Source organism: Eulemur rufifrons, chromosome 6, assembly GCF_041146395.1.
Source record: "Eulemur rufifrons isolate Redbay chromosome 6, OSU_ERuf_1, whole genome shotgun sequence".
NCBI classification, from domain to species: Eukaryota; Metazoa; Chordata; class Mammalia; order Primates; family Lemuridae; genus Eulemur; species Eulemur rufifrons.
Window position 1 is genome coordinate 93,590,300 of NC_090988.1, and position 26,794 is coordinate 93,617,093.

A 26,794-nucleotide genomic window follows, 5' to 3' on the forward strand; every position below is an offset into this window, starting at 1 on the left:
CAATTTGAGTTTGAGTGATTGTTTCCTCATTAATTGAGGAAGGTTATGCAAGATATGCTATATGAATGAGATCGTGTTTGTCTAAATGCTTCAATCATCAAGACACGTGATGTTGGTAGTAATTTTGACTGGTTGGAGGTGGCCACCTTATTAGATGTTTTCTAACTCAAGGAGGGATGACCGTAGAGTGACACCAAAGGGCAGTGCTTCAGGATCATAAAGTCATGTGAAATATCTAATATTCTATCAGATTTCCTTTTAAATATTTTTAGTAGTTGTGTGACCCTAAGAATACAAAAGAATGAAAGATTTCATTAACTACAAAGTTCTTTTATATTTGTCCTTCTTAAGAACCTGTCAAGTTCAAGGAGCTCTACATTTGTATTGAGAAATATATTTCTATGTCAGAACAATCTAAAACCCAATCAATTGATCAGCCTAGATGGAGGTGAAGCATTGTATAAATAAAAGAACAGGATAACATCTATAACTCTAATCCTGGGATGTGGGTTTATTGACTACTTCCCTTTTGAAGTTGTGAAACTACTGATGCAACCTCTATATATCAGGTTGATTGTGTCCCATCATGGTGACAGATAGATCTTGTCAGTCTCCCGGCTATCTGGTAGTCAATAGCTTCAATATTCCAAGGTGGTGAGACCTTCTTTAGTGTGCATGCATCTTTCTATTCTTGTAAAAATTAGAATTAAATATACAAATATTTAGGAGACTCATATGCATAGTACTAATATTATAGCTTAAAAAGGAAGTTCAGCATAATTGATATTTTACATACTTGTAAGCTTGTGATAGAATTTGACCTATTAGAGTGAGAGTCTTTCAAGTGTAACTAGAAATACATAATTAGGTGATTGGTTTAGAGTTATAATTTTAAGTTAGATTATTACTAATTTTATTAAAAATCTGTTTACTGTGTTGTTGAATTCATTATATTGATGAATTTTCATTATGAGATTTATAAGAATTATTTACTGTTGAGGATCATTCTATTTGTTGCCAGAGAATTGAAGTCTTTAAAAGGAAAATAAAATCTGTAAATATAGGTTGGAACATTTTAAAGTATTTAATAAGCTAAGTTTATGAATGGATGTATATATAATTTACAAGGTCCCAAAAAGGATTGCTAAAAATTGCAGCCTTATAACAAACTTGGAAATAGAATAAGAAAATTTTATCAAAGTGACATTTTAAAAATGAATTTAAAAGAATGGAGGGGAATGCCTGTGTCTTTGTCATCTTTAGCCTAGAGGGAGAAGTAAATATTCTGTCATCCACAGCAGACTCAGTGAAGATCTGAAGGAATCCTTAACTGCCTAGAGCCACAGGGCGAAAATCTCAGGGTTGGTAGTTTGGACTGGAAGAACTGATAGGCTAATCTCTATCACAGGAGCTTTTAAATGCTTACTGTGAACACTGCTTACAGGTAACTTTATTTGAAGTCAGCTAACTTATCAATATAAAATCAATATTCCTCTTGCATGCTGCATATGCAAAAGCAATCTCTCTTATCCTGATGATCATGAGACCTCGTCTCCTCTCTCTCTCTCTCTTTCCTTTCCTGTTATCATGTGGTATCATGAGGTCTCTTTCCCTTTGAGCATCATAAGTTTTCTTCTCTTCACTTCAGTATTTAGTGTACAAAGCCCTTGTTGACTTCCCTTGTTGACTTCAGGGCAGTTCTGGGGGTGGTGTTTTAGCTGGTACTCAATAGTTGTATAAAAAATACAATTATTATTTTGATGTGTAAAGGAATTGATCAGTGATGGTCCCAAGCCTCAACCTGGTAACATTCTCTTTCTTTCTTTCCTCAGAGTAGGTGTTACTCCTCCAGCCCTGTTGGGATACTCTTCCTGGGGACACTGAGAGCTGACTTTTCTGGGGGGCCCCTCCATCAACCAGACTCCCACATGACCTTCGCTTGCACTGCAGAGAGTTCAGGTATCCCAAAGCAGCATGCTGCTGCCAGGTGGGACCTCAGTCACTACCCTGTACAAAGCCTCCCCTGCCCTAATAATAAAAACCCACCTCCCTGGGTTTGGGTCCTCTCACTTTCTCCTCTCCCTACACTCACCTCTCTTAAGGGGCCATGTAGAATAAGCTTTCACAACCAAACAGTCTCTTTATAATAAGGGAACTTGGAGAGAGGCATTAAGAAAGCTCAGCCTTTAGAAGCAATGCTGCTATCTCTTTCATGGGGTATTAGCTACAAAAGAAGATATTAATACCAGTTATTCTTTTTCTTAATAATTCTCTGTTATATCACATACATATGTATGTATTTGTATGTGTATACATTTATATATATAGTGTGTGTACATGTGTGTATGTGTGATATATTTCATGGGATTACAGTATGAGGCCTAGGAAATGACCTGGGAAAGGATGATTTTGCAAAGGCCTATTTAGAACACTGACTACTCTCTAGCCAGTAAAAGAAAAGCCATAGAAAGCCACAGGGAAAGCTCACAGACCCACCTCCTGGGGAATGGACAAGGGCCAATGAGCTAGGATTTCCAGGAAGAGCAACACAGAAAAGCATGCAATTAATTAGAAAGAATCACAAAGATCCTTGAGATGTGGCAGCTGGAGTGTCTGGCCTGCTTCATACTGAGTAGACTAAGGGAAGTCCAGAAGCTGTTTCAGAACAAAGACGAAGGCTGTCCTGTTCGCTTGTCATAGTTGCTTCACAGAGCTCAGAGTCCACTCCATTATGTTTATTCTTTCTGTCTATCCACCATCCACTGCTCCAGCCATCTGTACAACCCACCCAACACTGTCTTATTTTCTGGGCCAGCTTTACAGAGGCACATAGTTCCACTGGTTCCAATCACAGGGCGCGGGGATAGTGAGATTTTTGTTAGCTCTTTGCATGAAGTGGTTGTCCTTAGCCACATGGGCATACAGGGGGAAGCCAAGTTTTTCCAGAGCCTGCACCTGGGTAGAGATGATATGGGTGACAAGACCCTGGTTTCGGTACTCCGGCACAGTGGCTGCCATCCGGGTCTCTCCAGTCTGGTCCATCAGAGACCAGCAAACAGGGGTCCCCTCAGCCCCCAGCAGACAGAAGCTGGGGAAGGTCCGGAGACAGCGCTCGATGAATCTCTGGCTTTTCTCGTTACCACCAAAAAGCCAGAATTTATTCACCAAGGCAGCATGGGTAACATCCAGGGATGAGTGTTTAAATATCTCTTGGTTGCTATTGGAAACAAAGGAAAAGAACAATCTTTAATAACACACATTCCAGGAAGGATTATATTTGTTTTCCCCCAACTTGTCCTGAGAGGTGAATAGGAGCTTATCTAATGGAGAGTACTCTGTATGCAGACCACCGGGACTCATGGCAGCACCACTGTGTGACCCTGGGCTGGTTATTTAACCTCTCACTTCCTCCCTTTTCTCATCTAATGATGATGTGATGATGGCACCTCCCTTATAGAATGCTTGTGAGGCTCCAATGAGCCAATGGATGCAGGCACTTAGCACGAGTAACTGGCAGACAGTAAGCACTCCATAAAAGTTAGCTACAATCGTTTCATTTAGCTTTGGCTATCATCCTCCAAATTCGGCAGCTCAGGTGTTATCTTCATTTTACATAGAAGGATAAAGTTTCAGAGAAAATAAACAAGTGCCCCAAAGCCCATGCTAGCAGGCCGTAAAGCCAGAGCTGAAGATCATGGAATCTTAGAATGCTGGTGTCAGCGGGGTCCTTGGGCACCATACTGAACAAACAGGAAAGCCTCATTCCAGCGAGGGGCAGCAATGTGGAGTGCAGATGACCACCGTAATGGAGGACTGAGGTCCGAAGGCTCCTGGATTGGTGTAAGGGGTTTCAGGAGGCATCCTGGAAAGAGCCCAGGATATGGAGCTAGAAGATCTAGGCTCAAGTCCCCCCATTATGCCCTTAACCAAGCCCGTGGTGGTGAAGCCCCTTCATCATCAGAGCCTGCTTTCTGTCCAGAAATGGGGAGAATGTCCCCTGCCATGTCTAACGCATAGGGTGGGCAAGAGGATCCAATGAGATTCTAGCCGTGGAGGTGCTTTTTAGGTTGAATGTGCTTTACAATGTGAATAAAGCTCTTCCAGGCTTATCTTCACACAGAGAAGCCAATCCCTGCCGTCAGCTTTCACTTCTATTGAATATTAGACTAAACATCATTGGGGGGAAATGAAAATTGGTTTAAATTCTCTTTCTTGGAAACCTCTTTTTTTGTGAAGTGAATGCATTACATGCATTTATTCAGTACCCACCATGTGCCAGGCGTTGTTCTAGCTGTTGATGATCTATCAGTGGACAACATAGAGAAGGTCCCTGCTCTTGTGAGGTGTGTGATATCATTGGGGAACATTTAAACATCAAGTAAGTAAGGTAAATAAATGAGCTGTTTTCAAACAGTCATAAGTGCTATGAAGAAAATAAAACTGGGTCATGCGTGGAGAATAACTGGGAAGTGACTTCAGATGGGGGGGTTAGCCAGGACTCTTGGGCAAGGTAACCTTTGGGCAGGCCTGAGTAACAAAAGAAGTCATGTGTGTAAAGATTGGATGGGGCTTGGGGAAGGTATTATAGTCAAGGGAGAGAGCAAATTCAAAGGGCCTGAGCTTGTGATGATCGAGCAGCCAGAGGCCGGGGTTGTTGCAGGGGGAAAGCAGGAGATGAGGTGAGTGCTAAAAAGGTGGATGGATTCTGGCTATTGCAGACAGTGAAGGAGTTCAGAATTATTTCAAGGAGAGAGGGGAAGCACTGGAATCTTTTAAGTAGAAGAGGGGCATGGTTTAAATTAAATTTTTAGAAGATGACTGTGGCTACTTGACAGAAACTAGAGTGTAGGGAGGCCAGAACAAAAGCAGCCAGAGAAGTTGGGAGGTATCGTGGGTTAACTGGTGGCCCCACAAGATATGTCCACTGGGAATCTGTGTATGTTACCTTATTTAGAAAAAGGGTCTTTTAGATGTAAGGATCCTTAAGTTAAGGATCTCAACATGAACTCATTTGGATTCTCTGGTGGGTCTTAAATGCAATGGAAAGACTAAATCTAATTAAATCCAATTAGACCAAAGAGGAGGAGACACAGAGGAGAAGACCACATGCAGGTGGGGTTAGAGACTGGAGTAATGCAGCCCCAAGGCAAGGAATGCCTGGAGGCATCAAAGCTGGAAGAGGCAAGGAAGAATTATTCTCTACAGGTTTCAGAGGGTCTATCGCCCTTCCCACACCTTGATTTTGGGCTTCTGGACTCCAAAATGTGAGAGAATAAATTTCTGTTGTTTTCAGCTACCCAGTTTGTGGGCTTTTTTTTTTTTTTTTTGGCAGCCCTTGAAAACTAGTACAGAAGGCTACTTCCGTAGTGAGAGGTGTGAATAGTGCAGAGTGGCTTCTCTCAAACTTACATGGACTTCAGTTTGTTAGAGTTGGGTACGTTCTCTGCATCCAGCATCGAAGGGATCAGCTCCTTTGCTGTCTTGACTGTCACATAGAGAATATTTTGTGTTTGCTTGACCTTGCCAGAATTAATGGCTGCAAGATTTTCTATCGCGGTATGCAGGCTGGACTGTGAACCTAGATGTAGAAAATGGGGAATCATAGGAGATAGCATTCTTCATTTTAAAGTTCTGGAAAAGCTGTCCAATGGGGTTGGAATGTTTGTGGGTTCAGAATCATCAAACCTTGTGCTCAGTCATCATATAGGCTTTATACGATAAGGACTACATCACTCTTAAGGTTTTTCTAAATTTCAAATTGGGATAATACCCCAAGTCCTCAGTACATCACAATACAGTTATGGCTGTCAAAGTAGATGATATAAAAACATAGTAACTACAATGTATTGAACACATTCTATGTCCTCAGTACAGTAGATTGTTGCTATAATTGTCCCAGTTTGTTTCTACTTCACTTTCCTGATTTTCCGTCTTGAACTGACTGTGGTCTTAGCCGTGTAACTTCCTTTGGCCAATGGAACAATAGCAAATGTGATTCAATAAGAAGTTTGGTGTGCACTGGAGCTGGCCTTTTCTTTCTGCTCCCGAGAACCCTGTGACTTCTACATGTTGCACAATCTACTTCCATCACTGCAGTCAATAGCTAGCACAAACAAAGCTGGGTCAACAGCCAGACGTGGGGTCATGACTAACCTAGTCCTATCAGCTCACAGACAACTCTCCAGCTGACTGTGGCCACATGGGTGAATCTAGGAGAGACTAGCAGAATAACTGCCAGCTGAGCCTAGTCCAGATTGCTGACCCACACAATTGTGAGCTAGTAAATGATTGTTGTTTTAAGTTGCAACTTTGGAATGGTTTGAAAGTATAACTGGTAACCAGGTAAGATCTCATTTAATCATTAAAGGCTCTATGTGTTGTGTAACTGTTATAATCATTTTTATACATAAGGAAACTGATCGACAGAGATGTTGTTACTTGCCCCAGATCACACAGCTAATAACAGGCCCAGCAAGTTCTCAATCTTAGGTAGTCTGGAGAGCATATTCTTAACCACTAAAATACTCCTTCATATATTTGACAATATGATAAAGCAGAGATAAGACAAAGGGTAAGGTCCACTCCCACATCCATGCACTGTGATAGACCCTGAGCACACCAGAAAATAAATCATGAGTCCTCAGCTGCTAAAAAATTTATATTACTCATAATTTCCTGTGTAAAACCCCATATACTGAAGTCTTCCAGTTCTAATTCACTATGGGGGTGACAGCAGCTGAGACAAGGAATGGGCAGCAGGCTTAGTGCCCAGAGCTTAGAGGAAAGGAATGTGGGATGTAGGGTACTTGTTCAAAATGAAAAGTGACACTATGGATGTAGACACAGGCGATCCCAGCAGCTAGCCCACATCCCCGTCCTCTTACTTTGAATCTGCAAATGCTGTTTCCAGTTGATGACTTCTGGTAAGCCAAGGAATTTCTGACATTTCTTGGGGTTCTTAGAATAAATTTGGTAAGTATTGGTGTAATGATCAAGATCATCTGTCATCTCCTGTTCAGGTTAGGAATAGAAGAATCACCAAGATGTTTGTATTTAGTGATTGTCGTACTGGTTTTCAGTATTCTATTATAGTATTATATTTTAAAATACTAACATTAGTATTTTCTGTTGGTGTATTGTCTTAACATAGAAATTATTTACATTGTGAAGTTAAAGTCAAGGAGTCTCTTATTCAATTAATAATGAGAAATTTTCTGAACATCACTATTCCTAAGTCAGTTATTGCTTGAAAATTTCAATTCTAACAAAGGTAGTTCACTTAAAATCATTTTTCTATTCCTCCTGAAAACTCAAGTAGAAGAGTAAAATTAACAATTGACAATCAAAATCTGTAGCCAAATGAATAAGTATTGCTCTAGTGAAAAGATTTTTAGAACATGTGGGCCATACACCAGTCATTTTTATTATAAAATCAATACAGTTAACAGAATTAGAGATGCTGAAAACAAGGAAAGGGATGATAAACCAGATATGCCTTCTTTTTTTAAAAGAATATTTTACCATTGTTAGACAAACTGCAATTTCATCAAAAAAATGAATTTATTCATTCAAATATATCTAGAAAATTTATCAAACTCAAGATATTATTGTTTGGACATGAAGGAACAGATAAGAGGAAAAATTCCTTCCTCCAGTACAGAATCAGAAAACTTTTTACCCTCTAATACCTGGAAAATATTAAACAAAAAGACACTTGCTAATCAACAATGTTGCCACCTATAAAGCTTTATTTTTGAGATCAGATACTAAAAACTAGCTCAGATAATATTCTTTCTCATTCAGGATTCTATTAATAATGAAAATGTCTTCATTTTAAATTTATTATTTAATTTGGCAATTTTTGAATAACATTTACTGATTTATCACTTAAATGAGTTATACAGAAATGATGTGTTAAATATTCCTATATTTATAAATTTTATTTTATATGCTATTTTAAAATATAATTATACATTTTTTATTTTTGAAATGTGTTTACTATTTAATTTCACTACTTAAAAAAATGATTACACAACATGTAAGCAACAATTCCAAATGTTGCTCCTGAATTTTCCCTAATTGGCTTTGCTGTTTCAAACCTTACGTCTTGCAATTGCTATTTTCTGTGCTTGGAAAATAACAATTTTCTTGCCCTACCCTATAAAAACATCTTATTTATCTTCCAAGTCCCGTTATTAGTAAAATTTCCACCAGGAAGCAACTCTAATCCTCTCCCTGCAACCTCTACACTTTTTTATTGAGTTTATTGATGACAACTGGTTACAACCCAGTGCAGCATCTCAGTGGGAAGACAGTACCACCGTGAGAAGTTGTGATCTACTATGAATGAGTTGGCACGGTTTCAAGACTGGTGTATTTTTAGAGATAGGAAATGTTTTTTCCCCTAGGCTAATAGTTGAGAATAGAAATAGGATCTGATTTATGACAACATAGAAGTCTAGAAATGCGCTTTTAATGTCTGTAACCAAAGATCAGCCTCGATTATGCCACCAACATGATCTTAAATTAGCATGACCTTCCACTGGTTGCCTCCCATTCCCATAAACTGAATGGGGGAAATAAGAAAGTGTGTTTGGTCTTCAGCATCAGCAGAATGCTGGCTGGGGGAATATCTTGGAAGCAAAATAAAAGAATGAATGAGTATGGAAGTGTGCCACATATGCTTTCACTCAGCTTCCTGCCCCTGCTATTCTTGCTTCTTTAATGTACTTCTGTTTCTTCACATTTTATGCCCTGCTGTAATTTATCTGTGGACTTATCCATATTGTCCTTTAGGGTATGAGCTTCTTGAGGAATGGGACTTGTTGACCATCACTGTAATTCATTTGTTTATCCCTAGGCTTGGCCATATTGTCAGGCACCAGGTAAGCACACAGCAAATATGAGCATAGAGACATATTCAGTCCACGTCGGGCACCTTACCTGCTCCTCAGCGCGGATAACCACTGTTTCAAAATCAGGCCACTTGTCCACCAGGGCCTTTAGATTGAATGGGTTTCCCTGGTTCATGTGGAAGACGGTTCCATAAACCTACAGCATTTCAACAAAGTGGGAAGACCAGCACATTACAAAGGGATGGTAAAATGCCTCGCATTTGACCAGGACAAGGCTTATTTCTGTGAAATCATGGAATTTTTATGATTGGAAGATACCCAATAAACATTACTGTCAACCGATTTTTAGGTTCTACTTTTTTTGCCCCACTAAAATTATCTTTTAAAAATATTCATGTATTGGGAAAATTGGTTAGCCACATGTAGAAGACTGAAACAGGACCCACAGCTTTCACCTCTCACAAAAATCAAATCTCGGTGAATAACAGACTTAAACCTTAGGTGTGAGGCGATTAGAATTCTAGAAGAAAATGTAGGAAAGACTCTTACAGACATTGGCCTAGGCAAAGATTTATAAAGAAGACCCCTAAGGCAATCACAGCAACAACAAAAATAAATGAATGGGACATGATTAAATTAAAAAGCTTCTGCACAGCCAAAGAAACAGTCATGAGAATAAACAGACCATCTACAGAATGGGAAAAAAATTTTTGCATACTACACATCAGATAAAGGACTGATAACAAGAATCTATTTAGAACTCAGGAAAATCAGCAAGAAAAAAATCAAACAACTGTATCAAAAAGTGGGCAAATGACATGAATAGAAATTTCTCAAAAGAAGATATAAGAATGGCTAACAAACATATGAAAAAATGCTCAACATCCCTAATCATCAGAGAAATGCAAATCAAAACCACAATGAGATATCACTTAACCCCAGTGAGAATGGCCTTTATCAAAAAATCCCAAAACAACACATGTTGGCGTGGATGTGGAGAGACAGGAACACTAATACACTGCTGGTGGGACTACAAACTAGTGCAACCCCTGTGGAAAGCATTATGGAGGTATCTTAAACAGATTCAAGTAGACCTACCATTTGATCCAGCAATCCCATTATTGGGCATATACCCAAAGGAAAAAAGGTCATTCTATAACAAAAACACATGTACCCGAATGTTTATAGCAGCACAATTCACAATTGCAAAGATGTGGAAACAACCCAAATGCCCATCAATACATGATTGGATTAGTAAACTGTGGTATATGTATACCATGGAATATTACTCAGCTGTAAGAAATAATGAAGATATGACATCTCTATGGTTCTCCTGGAGAGAGTTGGAACCCATTATATTAAGTGAAGTATCCCAAGAATGGAAAAACAAGCATCATATGTACTCACCAGAAAATTGGTTTCCCTGATCATCACCTAAATACACATCTGGGAATGATACCAATTGGATATCAGACTGAGGTGGGGGGTGGGGGGAGGGGATGGGTGTATGCCTACATAATGAGTGCATTGCGCACCATTTGGGGAATGGTAACGCTTGAAGGCGCTGACTCGGGGAGGGGGGGGTGGGGAGGGTATGGGTATATACCTACATGATGGGTACAACGCGCACTGTCTGGGGAACGGACACACCTGGAGCTTTGACTTGGGGGGACAGGCGGTACATGGGCAACGTATGTAACCTGAAATTCTGTATCCCCCATAATAAGATGAAATAAAAAAAAATTCATATAGTAAAATATTCAGACTAATATAGTTGATTAGAAATCATGAACTCTCCCATTGTAGGATTTAATAATATCTTTAAGTAGATTTCCTTCTATTCATGAACAAATTTTATGAAAGTGAAAGATTTCAGATACTTATTTTTTCATTCATTGCAGGTGTTTCTGCAATTGCCCGTTGTAATAGAATTTTTACAATGATTGCTTTAAAATCCTTGTCAGATAATGTGAAGATTTGTGTTACCTCTCTTTTGATATCTGCTGATTGTGGGTCCTCATTTAAGTTAAGATTTTCCTGGTTCTTAAATGGCAAGTTATTTTTTTCAATTGAATCCTGGACATATTGGATATTATATATTAGGAGACTTTGGATCTTATTTAAATTTTGCTTTAGCTGACTTTCTCTGACACTGCTCTGGCAGGGGACGAAAGGGATGCTGCCTCAGTGCTGCAAGCTGAGTGTGGAAGTCCAGATACCCGACTGAGCCACCACCGACACTGAGGGGGATTGGGGCTCTCCAGTACTGTGGGGGTGGGAGATCAGCTCCCATTAGGTGTTCAGTGGAATCCTGGGTTGGAGAGGCTGGGTACCTTGTTACTGCTTCCTGCATAGCCTCCACTGATGCCATCGGGAGAGTGTGTGGCTTCTTTACCAGTGGCTGGCAAGCAATGAAACCCTGAGTCCTCCCCAGGCCTTGGTTGACATTGTCTCAGCAGAGAGGGAGAGGGGTGCCTTCTTCCTTCCAGTGGGTGCAGGTCCAGGTTCCCCACTTGGCCTTTGCTGGCGGGGATAGAGCTGCAGTTTTTCTGTGCCATTTTTCTTTAGTAGACAGATGCTGTTTAAAGTTTTCAGTTTTACTAGACTTCTTTGTTCCTGGTCCATTGGCTAAAGAAAGTAGATTTTTCTTGGGGGCTCTTTGTCTGTGATGGTTGGTATATTTGGTCTCCTAGCTTTTCTAGCACCTAGTGTGAGATACTGAAAGCAAAAAGAAAACCCATGGAAGTCACTGGGGTTCTGTTCCTTGGATCCAAAGACCCCTTACTGGTTTATCTTCTTCTTTACACATTGCAGTCTCCTTATGTTTTTATAAATACGTATATATGTATAAATATCCAGAAATTTTAGCTGTTTTAGCAAGAAGAATGGGTAAAAGGCAACCATAATTTATTTTTCTATCTTTTCTTGATGGACAGTTGGTGTTTCTAACTTTTCACTGTATAATAACAAATGATTCTTCAAAGATATCTTTTTCTATAAACATTTTTATAAAATCTTTGCATACATGTCTGATATTTACTTAGGCATAGCTTTTAGAAGGGAGATTGCTGGATTAAAACTCATCTCCACCCTTAAGGATTTTTTAGATATATTTTCAAATTATCCTCTGGTAAAGTTACCTGATATCCCATTAACTAGTGGAGGCTATAGTAATTAAAAGACAGAGACAGTTGCATCTTTAGAATGAAAATAAAGCCATGTGATCGACATGGAGAAGAAAGCTTGCCTTTCTCTTCCCCAGAGGGAAAGGCAGGTGCACCAAAGGTTGGGATTGAGGGAAGTGAATGTGTTCAGTTCATCCAAACACTGTGTCAAGTCTTTCGAACTATCGGTGCCAAATAAGCAGAACAGACGTGCCCAGAATTCACTCCATTACAAATGTGTGGTCTGATCTGTAATAACAATGGCTGGCATTCACACAGCTCATCTGTGTGCCAGGCATGGCTCTACCTGCTACACCTGCAGTCCCCTCACTCTGACAACAACTGCAAGAGGTAGAAGCTCTCACGACTCCCATGTTATACAAGGAAACTGCAGAGCATAGAGGTTGAAGGGTTTCCAGTTCAGGCTATTGCTGTTTAACTATAGGGAAACATTTTTGAAAGTGAACAATGAAGTGTGTTTGAGTCAGCAGGGAGCAATATTTTGCCATTTTGGATACTGAGCAAGTCACATCACTGAAACTTTTTTTCTCTCTTGGGACATGAACATAATACACCTCCCTTACAAAGAGGTGACGTGAACTAAATGAGACACAACATGAGTGAGTTCTACCACAGATAGAAGCTCATCTCTTTCCAATCCCTGTCACAAGAAGGTGCAGCCCTTTGTTTTGCAGACAGCATTCCATTCTCACCTTTAAGGCCTCAGGGAGGCTCTTCCTCAAGGATTTCTCTAGCATCTTCAGCATCTGTGGACCCTGCAAGTGGATCATCTTGGCAGGTACCTTAGGCTAAAGAGAGGAACAAGAAACAGCCAGGAATGAATACATGCCTGTCTTAGTCTGTTTGGATGGCTATAACAAAATACCATAAATTGTATATCTTATAAAGAATAGGAATTAATTTCTCACAGTTGTGGAGCCTGAAAAGCCCATGATCAAGGCACTGGCAGATTCTGTGTCTGGGGAGGGCTTTCTGGATCATGGACAGTGCCTTCTAGAACCATCAACTATAGTTAAACAGCAATAGCCTAAACTGGAAACCCTCCCATTAAAAGCTATGCATTTCAGCTTATAGTTAGGAAAATTGGTACTTTAAGATTGGAGTCTGCCATTTTTCTCATTTTTGCTGGCAAATTAATAAACTTCACATTCCCTTGCCTCAAAAAAAAAAAGGAGATATTTACATTTTTACTCACAGCATCAAATTCAGTTCATCCTCAACACTTCTTAGTCATAGTGTCTTAACTATATGAAAATGTAAAACCAACGTTGTCACAGACTGATGCCATCAAGTGTTCTCTTTTAACTCTGTGAGAATCAGAGGAGGGAGAATTCACTCCTCAGTGGAGGCACCAAGAAAAGAATCTAGAGGAGACATCACTAGAATGGACCATTCACATGCGGGCAGTGTCAGGGCCACTCTCCTGCCAGTATTGGTAACCCTTTGTCTTATCAACTGCAGAAGAGAGATCTTGTTAAACTCAAGTGGTATCAGACTTGGGAGTTGCCAAAGCTGTAGGTGTCAGGAGAAAGTCATTGTAGTATGAGCTTATTACCTCCTTGCCATTGCTTACTTTCCTAATCATTTGCCTGAAACTCCTCCCTGGTCAAATTTTGGTTTTATGTACTTATCCCTTTAAGGCTGAGATACCAGCTTCTGATGTTCTTTGCTCACTTTGGCTTCCCAGCTCTCTGGCCTGTAAGAAATACTATTCATTTTTATATGTTGACTTTATGTGTTGTGAGTTTACTGAATTCACTTATTAGTTCTAGTAGAAGTTGTTTTCCAGAATATTTAAAATTTTCTATGTATGTGATCTCAGTTGTGAAAAATAAAAATATCTCCAGACATTTGTATTGTGTTGTTGAGGGTCTCAAAATAGTGGAAAAGTAACATACCTATAGGCAAATCTAATCTTTTATCTAGAAGCATCTTTCAAGAATGTAGTTTTTTATTCCCCAAGATGGTGGATTAGAGGCTTTGTTAGTGTGTCTCACCAACTTGGAAATAGCAAAATAGCATGTAGAAATTCACACTGTGGATGTGTATCCAAGAAGAACCATGAGCACTCAACAAAAAAGTGAAAGAAATCTCAGACACTTTGAAAGAAGCGGTGAGTAGTAGCCTATGCTGTGGGTGTGGCAGAAAATTTCGAGTCTTCAGAGCATGAGACGGGGAGAGGCCCTTTCTGCAATGCACATTCCCACTGGGGAGCCAGACAATCCAGGCCCCAGAGGACCTTCTTGACCCTACCAAATGCTGGATCTGACTTGGTGAGGGGTGGTGAATCTGTGAGAAGGAACAGCATCAGGAAGTGCTTTGCATTCACTACCAGACCCTGACACTGATAGGAGGAGGACATTAATGATCCTAGCTCACAGGAGACCTCATGGAAATCTGTTGGCCAAGCTGGGCAGTGGTCACAGATTGGTAGAGGGTTTGACTTGAGATTTGTAATTTAATCTCAAAAGGGGATGAGCACCCCATGGACAGAATTGAGAAAGGAGTATGGAGTGGGCTCCTGCTGTGGGCATAGGAGTTGGTCTCTGCTCCCTCAGACCAAGAGGGATGTGTCCTAGGAGACACAGTTTCTGTCCCAGGCAGGGAGTCTTATGGCCTGGGGCAATTTCACAGCCTGAGTACAGACTGCTTGTTTCTCAGCTGGCTGTTTTGGCTTGCTGCCAGTGGTGGGCCATGTGTGGGAGACCTGCTGAGTCAAGGGAGTGGGAGCCAAGTGAGTGCCACCATTGCCCGCTAAGCTGTGGTGCCCTGGCTGCCTCTTATCCTTGTGTAGCCTCTGTGTCACAGCACAGGTGGCTGTGATCCTCTCTGTAACATTACTCCAGCAGCCAGAGAACTGTTCAGAGACTCTGGGCAGGGCTGCCACTTACATGTCTGCCGTTGGGGAGCCTGAACACGTAAATGTATAAATTCCTGGAAACACACAACCTTCTAAGATTGAACAAGGAAGAAATATAAATCCTAAAGAGACCAATAATAAGTAATTAGATTGAATAAGTAATGAAAAATCTCCAAACAAAAACAAACCCAAGACCAGATGGATTTACTGCCAAATTCTAGTAGACATACAAGGAAGGACCGGTTCTGATCCTACCAAAACTGGTCCAAAAATTCAAGGAGGAAAAAATCCTTAGTAACTCATTCCACAAGCCAGTATCACTGTGATACAAAATTCAGCCAAGGGCACAACAAAAAATGAATACTGCAGACCAATATCCCTGATGAACATAGCTTTTAACACTCTCAGAAAAGTATTAAACCTAGCAAACCAAATCTAATAGCACATCAAAAAAGTAATACACCACAATCAAATGGCTTCATTCCAGGATGTAAAGCTAGTTCAACATACACAAATCAAAAAAACATGATCCAGCCCATTAACAGAATTAAAAGCAAAAGCCATATGATCATCTCAACAGATGCAGAAAAAACATTTGATAAAATTCAGCATTCCTTCATAATAAAAACCCTCAACAAACTAGGCATAGAAAAAATATGACTTAGAGTAATAAAAGCCATATATGACAAACCCACAGCTTAACATCATACTGAATGAGGAAAAATTAAAAGCATTTTCCCTAAGAACTAGAATAAGACAAGTATGCCCATTTTCACCACTTTTATTCAACACAGTACTATAAATCCTAGCCAGAGAAGTCAGGGTAGAGGAAGAAATAAAAGACACCCAGATTGGAATGGCAGAAGTAAAATTTTATATATATATATATATTTCCACATTAGTCTCTGGAAGGAGGTTAAACATATTCCCACCAGCCAGCAGAGGCTATAGCCTATTGCTCAAGAGAATGAGCTTGGGTCCTCGATTCTGGGTCCAGTCTTGGATCCCCACCCTTGCCATGCTGGACAAGCTATTGAGAGAGAACAGTGAAAGAGAGGAGTAAAGGGTGAGAATGGGCCGGGCGCGGTGGCTCACGCCTGTAATCCTAGCACTCTGGGAGGCCGAGGTGGGCGGATCGTTTGAGCTCAGGAGTTCGAGACCAGCCTGAGCAAGAGCGAGACCCCATCTCTACTAAAAATAGAAAGAAATTATATGGACAGCTAAAAATATATATAGAAAAAAATTAGCCGGGCGTGGTGGCACATGCCTGTAGTCCCAGCTACTCGGGAGGCTGAGACAGGAGGATCGCTTGAGCTCGGGAGTTTGAGGTTGCTGTGAGCTAGGCTAATGCCACGGCACTCACTCTAGCCTGGGCAACAGAGTGAGACTCTGTCTCAAAAAAAAAAATAAATAAATAAAGGGTGAGAATGGGTGAGAGCGAACCTATGAATGCAGTGACATTATGGTTCAGGGGTTAGGGAATGCAGTAATGTATGTTAGAAATTATACCATATATCTTCTCAGACCACAGTGGAATAAAAATAGAGATCAATTCCAATAGAAACACTCACCACTTCACAAAGTCATGGAAATTAAACAATCTATTGCTGAATGACCATTGGGTCAAGGAAGAGATCCAGATGAATATAAAAAGATTCTTTGAACTAAATGATGATAGGGACATAAGTTATCAAAATCTGTGGGATACAGCAAAAGCATTCCTGAGAGGAGAACTAATATTATTAAATGCTCACATCCAAAAGACAGAAAGCTCACAGATCATATAGCCAAAGCAATCTTAAGTAAAAAGAACTGGGAAGTATCAGTCTCCCAGACTTCAAGCTTTACTACAAGGCTATAGTAACCAAAACAGCATGTTACTGGCACAAAAACAGAGATATAGACCTTTGGAACAGGACTGAGCACTCAGATATGAAACCATCTGCATATTGTCATCTAATCTTTGACAAACCAGGTAAAAATATACACTGTGGAAAAGAAAATGTTGTTAAGACTCTTTTAGAAATCAGCCTAGGCAAAGAATTTATGAGGAAGACCCCAAAGCATTAACAGCAGCAACAAAAATAAATAAATGGGACCTGATCAAATTAAAAAGCTTCTGCACAGCCAAGAAAACTGTAATATTAAATTAAATTAAATCAGAGGAAAAAGATCAAACAACCCCCTCAATAAATGGGCAAAGGACATGAACAGAAACTTTTCAAAAGAAGATAGAATAGTGGCCAGCAAACATACAAAAAAAATGCTCAACATCTCTAATCATTAGGGAAATGCAAATCAAAACCACAATGAGATATCACCTAACTGCCATGAGAATGGCCTCTATCAAAAAGTACCCAAATAACCAAATGCTGGCATCGATGTGGAGAGATAGAAACACTCTTACACTGCTGGTGGGACTGAAGATTAGTACAACCTCTGTGGAAAATAATTTGGAGATACCTCAAAGAGCTAAAAATAGAAATACCATTTGATCCAGCAACTCCACTACTAGGCATCTACCCAAAGGAAAAAGAGACATTCTATAACAAAGACATCTGCACTTAAATGTTTATGGCAGCACAATTCACAATTGCAAAGATGTGGAAACAGCCCAAATGTCCATCAATGCATGAGTGGATTAATAAAATGTGTTCTATGTATAGCATAGAATACTACTGAACTACAAAAAACAATGGTGACCTAGCACCTTTTATATTATTCTGGATAAAGCAGGAGCCCATCCATCAAAGTGAAGTACCACAAGCATGGAAAAACAAGCACCACATGCATTCACCATCAAATTGCTACTAACTGATCAACACTAATGTGTTCACATGGTAGTAATATTTATTGGGTGCCAGTCAGGTCGCAGGGGGATAGTGGGGGTGGGTAATCTCACAACCAATGGATGTGGATCACATATTATGGGGGAAGCTCTGGCTTGGGTGAGGCATAGGCATTATATGTAACCCAAATATTTGTACCCACATAGTATTCTCAAATTAAAATAAAAATTTTAAAAAATAAAAAAAATTGAATTACAGTTTTCCAGATTGTGAATTCCTCTGAAGCTCATTTATTCTACCATCATTACTGTTTATCATGGTATTTGGTACATAGTAGGGCCTTAATAAATGGTTCATGAATGATTTAGTGCATGAAATGCTTGCAGTAAATTTGTCTAGTCACCCCTCTCTACAAAAGTACAGAGATATTAAAATAGTCATTCAATCAACATATATGTGTTGAGTGTATAATATATACAGGATATAGAATGACTTCCAGTTATTTTGTGTTAAGGTATGTCTTGAAGAAAACTTTAGACCAGGGTAGAGACACTTGTATCTTGTATCTGAGGGTCCTAGGATGGTAAAAATATAACATTCCTGAAGGCTAATCTTATCTTTTACTTAGAAGCAACTCACAAGGTAGTTACATGAGTGTAAGATGCAATGTAGAGTTTGATGTCAAATGTATGGGGTATAATATTACTATATTTTCTGAAGGGTACAGTTTGAAACCACTCTCCAAGGATGTATGCATGAAGTAACAACCAAGCATGGTACCTAATAAATAGAGTAGACTGAAAACTACGAAGACTGAAATTTTCATGAAAATGTGACACAATTGCTGTAGTTAGTATTATTGGGCAGTGGGCAGCATCCTCATGCATGAACTGCAGAATCTTTGACCCAGTTATTCCAGAAGTAGAAATTAATCTAAAAAAATGATGGAAAAGAACAAAAAAATCTAAACAGGTATTTAAAGCCACATACACTTAAGCAAGTACTAAACAAAATCCCAATGTCTAGCAATAGAAGAAAGTAATGGAACATGATCTAGCAGGGTGATGAAACTCTAAGGCATTAACATAATACATACAAACATAATATATAATACATGTGGAAGAGTGTTAAAATGAGAAAATATAAGACATAAAATAATTCATACACAACACGTAAAGTATAAATTTAAAAGAAAACACAAACTACTATGGTAGTGGTATTATAATAGAAATCTTTATTTTCTTTTTAAAAAGTATGGAACACTTCACAAATTTCTGTGCCATCCTTGTGCAGGGGTTATGCTACAGCACTGTAGTTGAAATCTTTAAAGTAAAAATTTTTATATGATTCAAATAAGCAATGTGGCCTATATTCTTGTTCTTATTAATCTAATTATTTCCTCTCTGACTTTAGCACAAGTGTTCCATTCACCCACTTGTTTTCAAAATGCACCCAAATCTCCCCCATTTATGTATAATATTAGCTCAGAGCAGAAACCTCTGAGAATTTCTTATGGTCCTTGACCAACAGCCCTTTATACAGCAAATGCCAGATATATGTAGTTGAAGTCACTCCTTTTCCTTGAGCATATTTGCCTGTATGTTCTGAGTGCAACACAATGTGTGCATTTTGAGTTGACTCATGTAAGTGGAGGGGGTTTCACAAAGCAATTATTTTTTTAAAAAAATACGTTTTTATTGTGTATATTTAAGGTATAAAAATTATGGGATGGGGTACATATACATAGGAAAAGGCTACTACAGTGAAGCAAATTAACATCTCCGTCACCTTACAAAGTTTCCCATTTTTTTATGGCAAGAGCAGCTGAAATATGATGTACTATGAATGCCAAACAAAATACAATTTTATCACCTATAGTTCTCATGTTATGCATTAGATCTCTAGAATTGTTCATCCTATATATCTGCTACTTTGAGATGTGTCCTCACCTGAAAAATTTTCTTCACACCAGTCTCTGTTGATGTCCCTAGGAACAAATGATGGATGGCAGCGTCCAGGATATGAAATGTCCTCCTGATGCAGTCAGTACAGCAGGATCTTGCAGGGTGAGTTTTGGTGTGTCTCCTCCAGATATTGCTGAGCTGAGGCTTTTAATATGGTCCTTGTCATACATAGGCAAAAAGTTCTGGTTGTCAGCTCCGGTGGACTCCACCCCTTTCCCTCACAGTTGCATGTTGAAGTAATTGGCTTTGTAAAGTTGGGAGGCTGGCAATGCACATCCTGAACTTCTCTTCTACCCTGCTATTTCCACACTGCCCTTTGCCTCACATGTCCTGGAAATTATTGTACAAACCAAGGTTGTGTGAAACCAAGAGACCAGATACTGGAAGGAGGGTCAGTTTATGAAGATAATTCCCTCTTCCTGCCCTTCCCATTCTCAAGTACCTTCAAGAGAAGCAAGTTGGAGAGAAAGATGTGGATGAAGTCTGATTTTCAGAATTCAATCTCTTTTCTTCTGCATATAGAGAAAAGAAAATTACTTGCATAGAGTGATGGAAGCTGTTAGGATCATCCTTTTTAAAAGTAAGCTGTGTCCTCTCCCACTGCTCATTTTGAGGCTTCAGTGAAACATCTGAACAATGATTCAATGTGGGCTCTTCCTAGTCTCACTTTTATAGAGAAGGAAATTAAGTTCGGCATGGGTGAATTAGCTAGGCATTAATCCCAGAGCCTTTTCACTCCAAAGTCTCCATCACTCCACATTACTCTTGGTCTACCAGCTTCAGAAAAGAAAGGCAGTTTCATTGCAATGATATTTTCAATCGCAACTCCACTGTATGCAAAACATGAAACAAGGGTTGGATCATATTTCTATTATTTTGTGAATAATTTTTGCATCTAGTTTTGTGAGGATTATTTCTCCATATTTTTCTTTCCTTTATCTGGTTTTGGTGTAATAATTATAGTGGCCACAAAATGCAAATTCGGGGAGTGTAACACTATTTTCTTAAAAAGTTTGTTCAGAATTAATATATTGTTAATTATTAATATTATTTCTTCACAAATATTTGTTGATGTCAAGGTGATATCATCTGTGATTAGGAAATGTTTATTTTTTTGTGGTGAAATTCAAATTTATTAATGATAGCTACTATATATTTTTTATGGTATATATTTAAGGTATACAACTTGATTTTTTGATATTTATAATGAAGTGGTTAGTATAGTCAAGCAAATTATCATTTCTATTGTTACTGAAACTTGGCACTTATCCAAGTGGCTGAATCAGAAGAATGAGGACAAGTGGTTTGGGGAGGAGGAAAGAGAAGTTTTATTACTTTGCTGGCAAAGGAGGAGAAATAGTAGAATTTTCTGTCTCAAAATTTAAATTTCTGGAACTTAAACAGAAATACAGAACTTTCAAAGCTAAGGCCTCTCAGTTCTAGGTTATCGTGGTTAACTATTCTAATCATCCCATCTCTGCCAAAGACAAAGCCTGTGGACTCAAAGCCTGGCACTGCCTGAGATGGCCAAGTTATCTTTTAACAAAGAACTTCACCTGCCTCAGGGTTGCAGGCCAGGCTGCAGTTCCCAAAAAGAGTGAGGGAAGTTTTAAAGAGACAGAAAACTTTTTTTCTTCAGGCCATTCCCTGTGTTACACTATCATCTCACTTAATTATCCTTTCTGTGTGTTTGTGTGTGTGTGTGTGTGTGTGTGTGTAAGGGACTAAAAATTTATTGTCTACACATTTGTACCAAATGTACAATATTATTAACTACAGTTTTCATGTTCTACATTAGATTTTTAGACTTATTTATTCTACATATCTGTAAATATGTGTCCTTTGACCTACATCTCTCCAGGGAAGTATTTACTTGCAATCAAATTTCTTTGTGGAAATGGTTTAAATTAAAAATCCAGTTTAATTAGTTAATATCTCCTTTCAGAAATTTTTCTGTAACTTCTGATTATTTAGGTCCTTAGAGGGATTTATCCATTTCATGTAAGCTGTCCAATTTATGGACACAGTTGTTCATGATATATTCTTATTATCCTTTTATTATTGGTGAAATCTACAGTAGTGTCTCCTCTCTCAGTCCTGGTACTAGTGATTTATGTCAGCTCTTTTTCTTTTGTGATCATTTTAGAGCAGTGTTTCTTAAATTTGCCATTATTTATATTTTGGCCCAGATAATCTTTTATTGTGGGAGGCTATTCTGTGCCTTGTAGAACATATAGTAACATCCTCCTCCTCTATCTAGTAGATGGCAGTAGCTACACCTCATCTCTCAGTTGTGAAAAACAAAAGTTTCTCCAGACATTTGTCCTATGTCCTTGAGAGTCTCAAAATAGTGGCAGGCTAACATTTCTAGGGCAAATCTAACCTTTTATCTAGAGGAATCTTTAAAAATGTAGTTTTTTATTCCCCAAGATGGTGGATTTAGAGGCTTTGTTAGTGTGTCTCACCCACTTGGAAATAGCAAACTAGCATGGAGAAATTCACACTGTGGATGTGTATCCAAGAAGAAACATGAGAACTCAACAAAAAAGTGAAAGAAATCGCAGATACTTTGAAAGAAGTGGTGGGTAGTAGCCTATGCTGTTGGTCTGGCAGAAAATTTCGAGTCTTCAGAGCATTAGATTGGGGAGAACGTCTGTGCAATGGACATTCCCACTGGGGAGCCAGACAATCCAGGCCCCAGGGAAGCTGCTTGACCCTACCAAGTGCTGGAACTGACTTGGTGAGGGGTGGTGAATCTGTGAGAAGGAACAGCATCAGGAAGTGCTTTGCGTTCACTCCCAGATTCTTACACTGATAGGAGGAGGACATTAATGATCCTAGCTCATAGGAGACCTCATGGATCTGTTGGCTGGCCTGTGCAGTGGTCACACATTGGGAGAGGCTTTAACCTAAGATTTGTGATTTGATCTCAAGAGGGGATGAGCCCCCATGGGCAGAATTGAGAAAGGAATATGGAGTGGGCTCCTGCTGTGAGCATAGGAGTTGGGCACTGCTCCCTGGGACCAACAGTGATGTGTCCTAGGAGACACAGTTTCTGTCCCAGGAGAGCAGTCTTCTGTTCTGGGGTGATTTCATAATCTGAGTACATACTGCTTGTGACTCAGCTGGCTGTTTTGGTTTGCTGCTAGCAGTGAGCATGCAAGGGAGACCTGCTGTGACAAGGGTGTGTGAGTCAGCCAGGTGAGTCTTACTTCGAATTAAAATAAAATCTTAAGGCTCCCTGAAAGTGGTGGCCTTGCAAAAATAACAGGAGAATAGCTAATCCCACAGTTTCCTCAGTAACAGTTAAAGATCAATCCTATGAGTTCTCTCACTAACAGGTATGCTGTAGGAGTTCTGTTTTGCACAACTTCTGAAAAGACCTGAAAGGACAGAAAAGAGATGTAAATCTTTCTCTCTAAAATTGTTTTTTGAGAATCTGCTTTCCAGAGTTCCTGGGTAAACAGCAGAACAAGCTACAGCCTCAACCATATTTCGAGGACAGATTCACATCTTCTGTGACAATCCCTTCTACAAAGAAAGTCAGGAAACAAAAGTTTAGACTTTGACATCCTTGCAGTTTTTGTTATCTACTGGATGCTGCTTTTGTTAACAATTGTCATCACTTTTTTTTTCTCTTCATCCCCTTTAAAATCAGTGAACCAACTGGCCTTGCTGCTGGCACCCTCTTCTCTTTCTTTGGGGTGCCACACCATCTCCCTGCTCTCTTCACCCCACCCTTTCCCCTCTCTCTGCCACTCTCTCATTCTCTCTATTCTTCTGAGAATATAAAATAAACTTTTTTACTTTTATACATCTTAATCTCTGGGTGAGAAATCTTTCCTCATCCACTCTGTGAGCACCTACTAGGCTTTCCACCATAACACTCCCCTCCGCCAGCTGACTGGATGGACCCCCCTCTTGGCCAAGGGGATACCCTAAAACTGAGTAGCTGACCATGAGAAGGGAAGTCAGACATGCCTACTCATGCCCTCTCCCTTCTTGGAGATATCCTTTGTAACTCATTAACAGGCCTAAGGCTATGCAAGACAAACCTGTAGGTCTTTAATTTACCCAGTAAATCACTGAATCTGGGAATATGTCCAGTGGCTTCTTAATGATTAATAGACTTCCTGATTTTAACTTAAAACATTCCAAGCCTTTAGGCAAAGTTCCATTTCTTTAATCAATCACAAATCAAAGAGTTTTTAAACACACCTATAACCTGTAAGCACCTGCTTTCATATGTACTACACTTTTGGGCCAAACCTATGTACACCTTCCATGTGTTAATTTATGACTTTATGTGTAATTACTGTCTCCCTGAAATGTATAAAACCGACTGTAATCCAAGCATAGTGAGTCCACTTGCTCAAGGCTTCTTGGGCATGGCTCTGGGCCATGGTCCTCAAATTTCACTCAGAACAATCCTCTTTAAATTATTTTACAGAGTTTGGCTTCTTTTCCATTGACACCACTATCGCCTGTTAAACTGTGGTGTCCAGGCTGCCCCTCTATCCCTGTGCAGCCTCTTTGGCACAGCAGAGGTGGCTCCGCTCTTCCCTGGAACATGACTCTAGCAGCCAGAGTGCTGTTCCCAGACTCTGGTCGGGGTTGCCCCTTGTGTGCCCACCACTGTGGAGTCTGAACACAGAAATGTATAAATTACTGGAAACACACAGCCTTCTAGATAGATTGAATCAGGAAGAAATTCTCCCTCTCTCTCTTTCTTTCTCACACACACACACACACACATACAGACACACACACACACACACACACACACAAAGTCATTTAAGTTCCTCAAAGTAATCATATTTTAATTACTAATCAGGAATCAATGCTCCTGGATAACTACAAACTGCTTTAATGGAAAGGAAAGTCTATGACGCTAATCATACTCTATACTAGGTAAATATTTAAGTCTAAGATAATAACAATTTGATTCGTGTTGGGTCAGTTAAAAAATACTTTATTCCCACAAATTCTTCAAATATGTTGGTGGAGGTTTTGATTATGTGATATAATTGAGTTTTCGTAGATAACTTTTGAAATACGGTTTCAAATAACGTTTGAAATACGGTTATTTCAAATAGCCATCAAAACTCATCTTCATAGCTAAGTTGTAAAAATATGCTTTTGTCAGTATTTTCCTATTAATAAATATGATAGTTTTTTAATCAGAAAAATAACATTATAAAGTTTTGATTTATAAAAAGAAATTCTTAACAGATCAATAATAAAAATGAGATTGAATAAGTAATAAAAAATCTCCAAACAAAAATAATAACCAGGACAAGATAGATCCACTAACAAATTCTAGCAGACATACAAAGAGAAATTGCTTCCAATCCTACTAAAACTAATCCAAAAATTCAAGGAGGAAAGATTCCTTCCTAACTCATTCTACAAGCCAGTATCACCCTGATATCCAAGTCAGGGAAGGGAACAACAAAAAAAGGAAACTACAGACCAATATCCCTGATAAACATAGATATATTCATAAAAATCCTCAACAAAATACAAGCAAACCAAATCCAACAGCACATCAAAAAATAGCAAATCAAAAAAGTAATACCCCACAATGAAATGATCCTCCTGCCTCAGCCTCTCAGAGTGCTAGGATTACAGGCATGAGCCACCATGTCCGCTCACGTGATCTTTTACTTTCTTGCACCTGAATTTTCATATTTTTGTCTACGCTTGGAAATTTCTCTATTATTTATTTGAATACATTTTTCTACATATCTCTTTCTCTAGTCTCTTTTTATGGCCAATCACTTAGATTTGTCCATTGATGCTGTTTTCTAAATTTTTTGAGGATTCTTCATGGTTTTTCATTTTCTTTTTATTTCCTCCTGTATAATTCTAAATAGTCTCTATTCATCCTCATTAATTCTTTCTTTTCATTGATCAACTTTGCTGTTCAGACACTCGTGACACATACTTCCATATTTCAAGTGTATTTTAAGCTCCAGTACTTTTATTTGACTTTTTAAAAATTAGTTTAACGTCTGTGTTAAATTTCTCTGATAAATTTCCAAATTGCTTCTCTGTTTTTCCCTAAGTTCACTGAGATTCTTTAAACCAACTATTTCAAAAATTCTTCTACCTGAGGTCACATATCTTTGTCACTCCTGGGTTGATTGCTCATAGTTTATTCTTTTTATCCTTTTGAGGAAGTCATATTTTCCTAAATGTTCTTGGTGTTTGTAAATCTCTGTAGCTCTTTGGGCACTGAAGAATTAGGTTTTTGCTCCTGTCTTTACACTCTGGCTTTGTTTGTTTTCTGTCCTCTGTTTGCCTTCCAAGAATCCAAAGAAGACAGAAGTTTGAGTTTGCTAAGCCTGTGGTCATCGCAGCAGTTTCTACACTAACAGGTGACCTAAGACCAGTTACATGGCAACTCTCTCTTTCCCCCAAACAGAAGGACCTTGCAACTGGCACTGCACAAGGTCACATCCAAAGCCCATGGCCTCCTAGACCAGTGTGGTACCTGAGCTCACCCAAGGCCCAGAGCTTCTACTGCCCGACTGCCCCAGATGTTTATTCAAAGCCCAAGGCCACTTTACTAAGCAAGTGGTGAAGGTGGCTGGGACTTGGGTCTATCCTCTCAGGGTGTCAATTTACTTTTGGCCTGCGGTTTGTCTTGAAGCACTGTCCAGGAGCAATGGCCTGGAATTAGGGCTTCAGGCTTTGATCTGGTGCTGTTTTACTGTGGTGAGGCTTGTAGTAGGTTCCAAGGCAAGGTCCTCTGTGCCTTTTCCTCTCCTTCACTCAAGCATAAGTGATCTCTTTCCATGCTGCAGCACCTTGAGTTAAGGAGAGTTGACTCTAGTGCCCCCATGGCTGCTGCAGCTGGAGTCATGCTGGGTCTCATCCCAAGCCTTCAGCCTACCAGACCTGCACAGCACTGAAGCTCACTCAAGGAATGTGGTTGCTGTGGCTGGCTGTCACTGAAATTTATTCAGTGCCCAAGGTCACTTAGCCATTGGTGAAGTGATCTGGACTGAAGTTCCCCGTAATAGGGCAGCAGATTTCGCTCTGGCCAGGGGCTGGTTTAGTGTTCCATCTGTGGGCAGTGGCCTAGAGTAGAGAGCTGTGGAATTCTGCCTGCTACTGTATCCCACTGTGACAGGGC

General features: G+C 39.5%; 1 protein-coding gene and 1 pseudogene across 3 annotated transcripts; both read right to left on the reverse strand.

Annotated features, from left to right (window-relative positions):
- Window positions 1–2,720: 2,720 nt before the first annotated feature.
- Window positions 2,721–19,911, reverse strand: LOC138385293 (glycine N-acyltransferase-like). Of its 3 annotated transcripts, XM_069471442.1 has the most exons (6): window positions 19,639–19,908; window positions 12,733–12,828; window positions 8,944–9,051; window positions 6,885–7,011; window positions 5,410–5,578; window positions 2,721–3,217 (listed from the first exon to the last, which is right to left on the reverse strand). In XM_069471442.1, exons 2-6 carry the CDS (start codon window positions 12,808–12,810, stop codon window positions 2,818–2,820), a joined length of 882 nt encoding a protein of 293 aa, XP_069327543.1. In that variant the 5' UTR covers window positions 12,811–12,828; window positions 19,639–19,908; the 3' UTR covers window positions 2,721–2,817. The 3 variants fall into 3 exon arrangements, with proteins under 3 accessions (XP_069327543.1, XP_069327544.1, XP_069327545.1); XM_069471443.1 differs by lacking the exon at window positions 12,733–12,828; XM_069471444.1 differs by lacking the exon at window positions 2,721–3,217 and having other exon boundaries at window positions 5,406–5,578; window positions 19,639–19,911.
- On the reverse strand, window positions 18,938–19,058 carry LOC138385569 (U6 spliceosomal RNA; annotated as a pseudogene).
- Window positions 19,912–26,794: the final 6,883 nt, after the last annotated feature.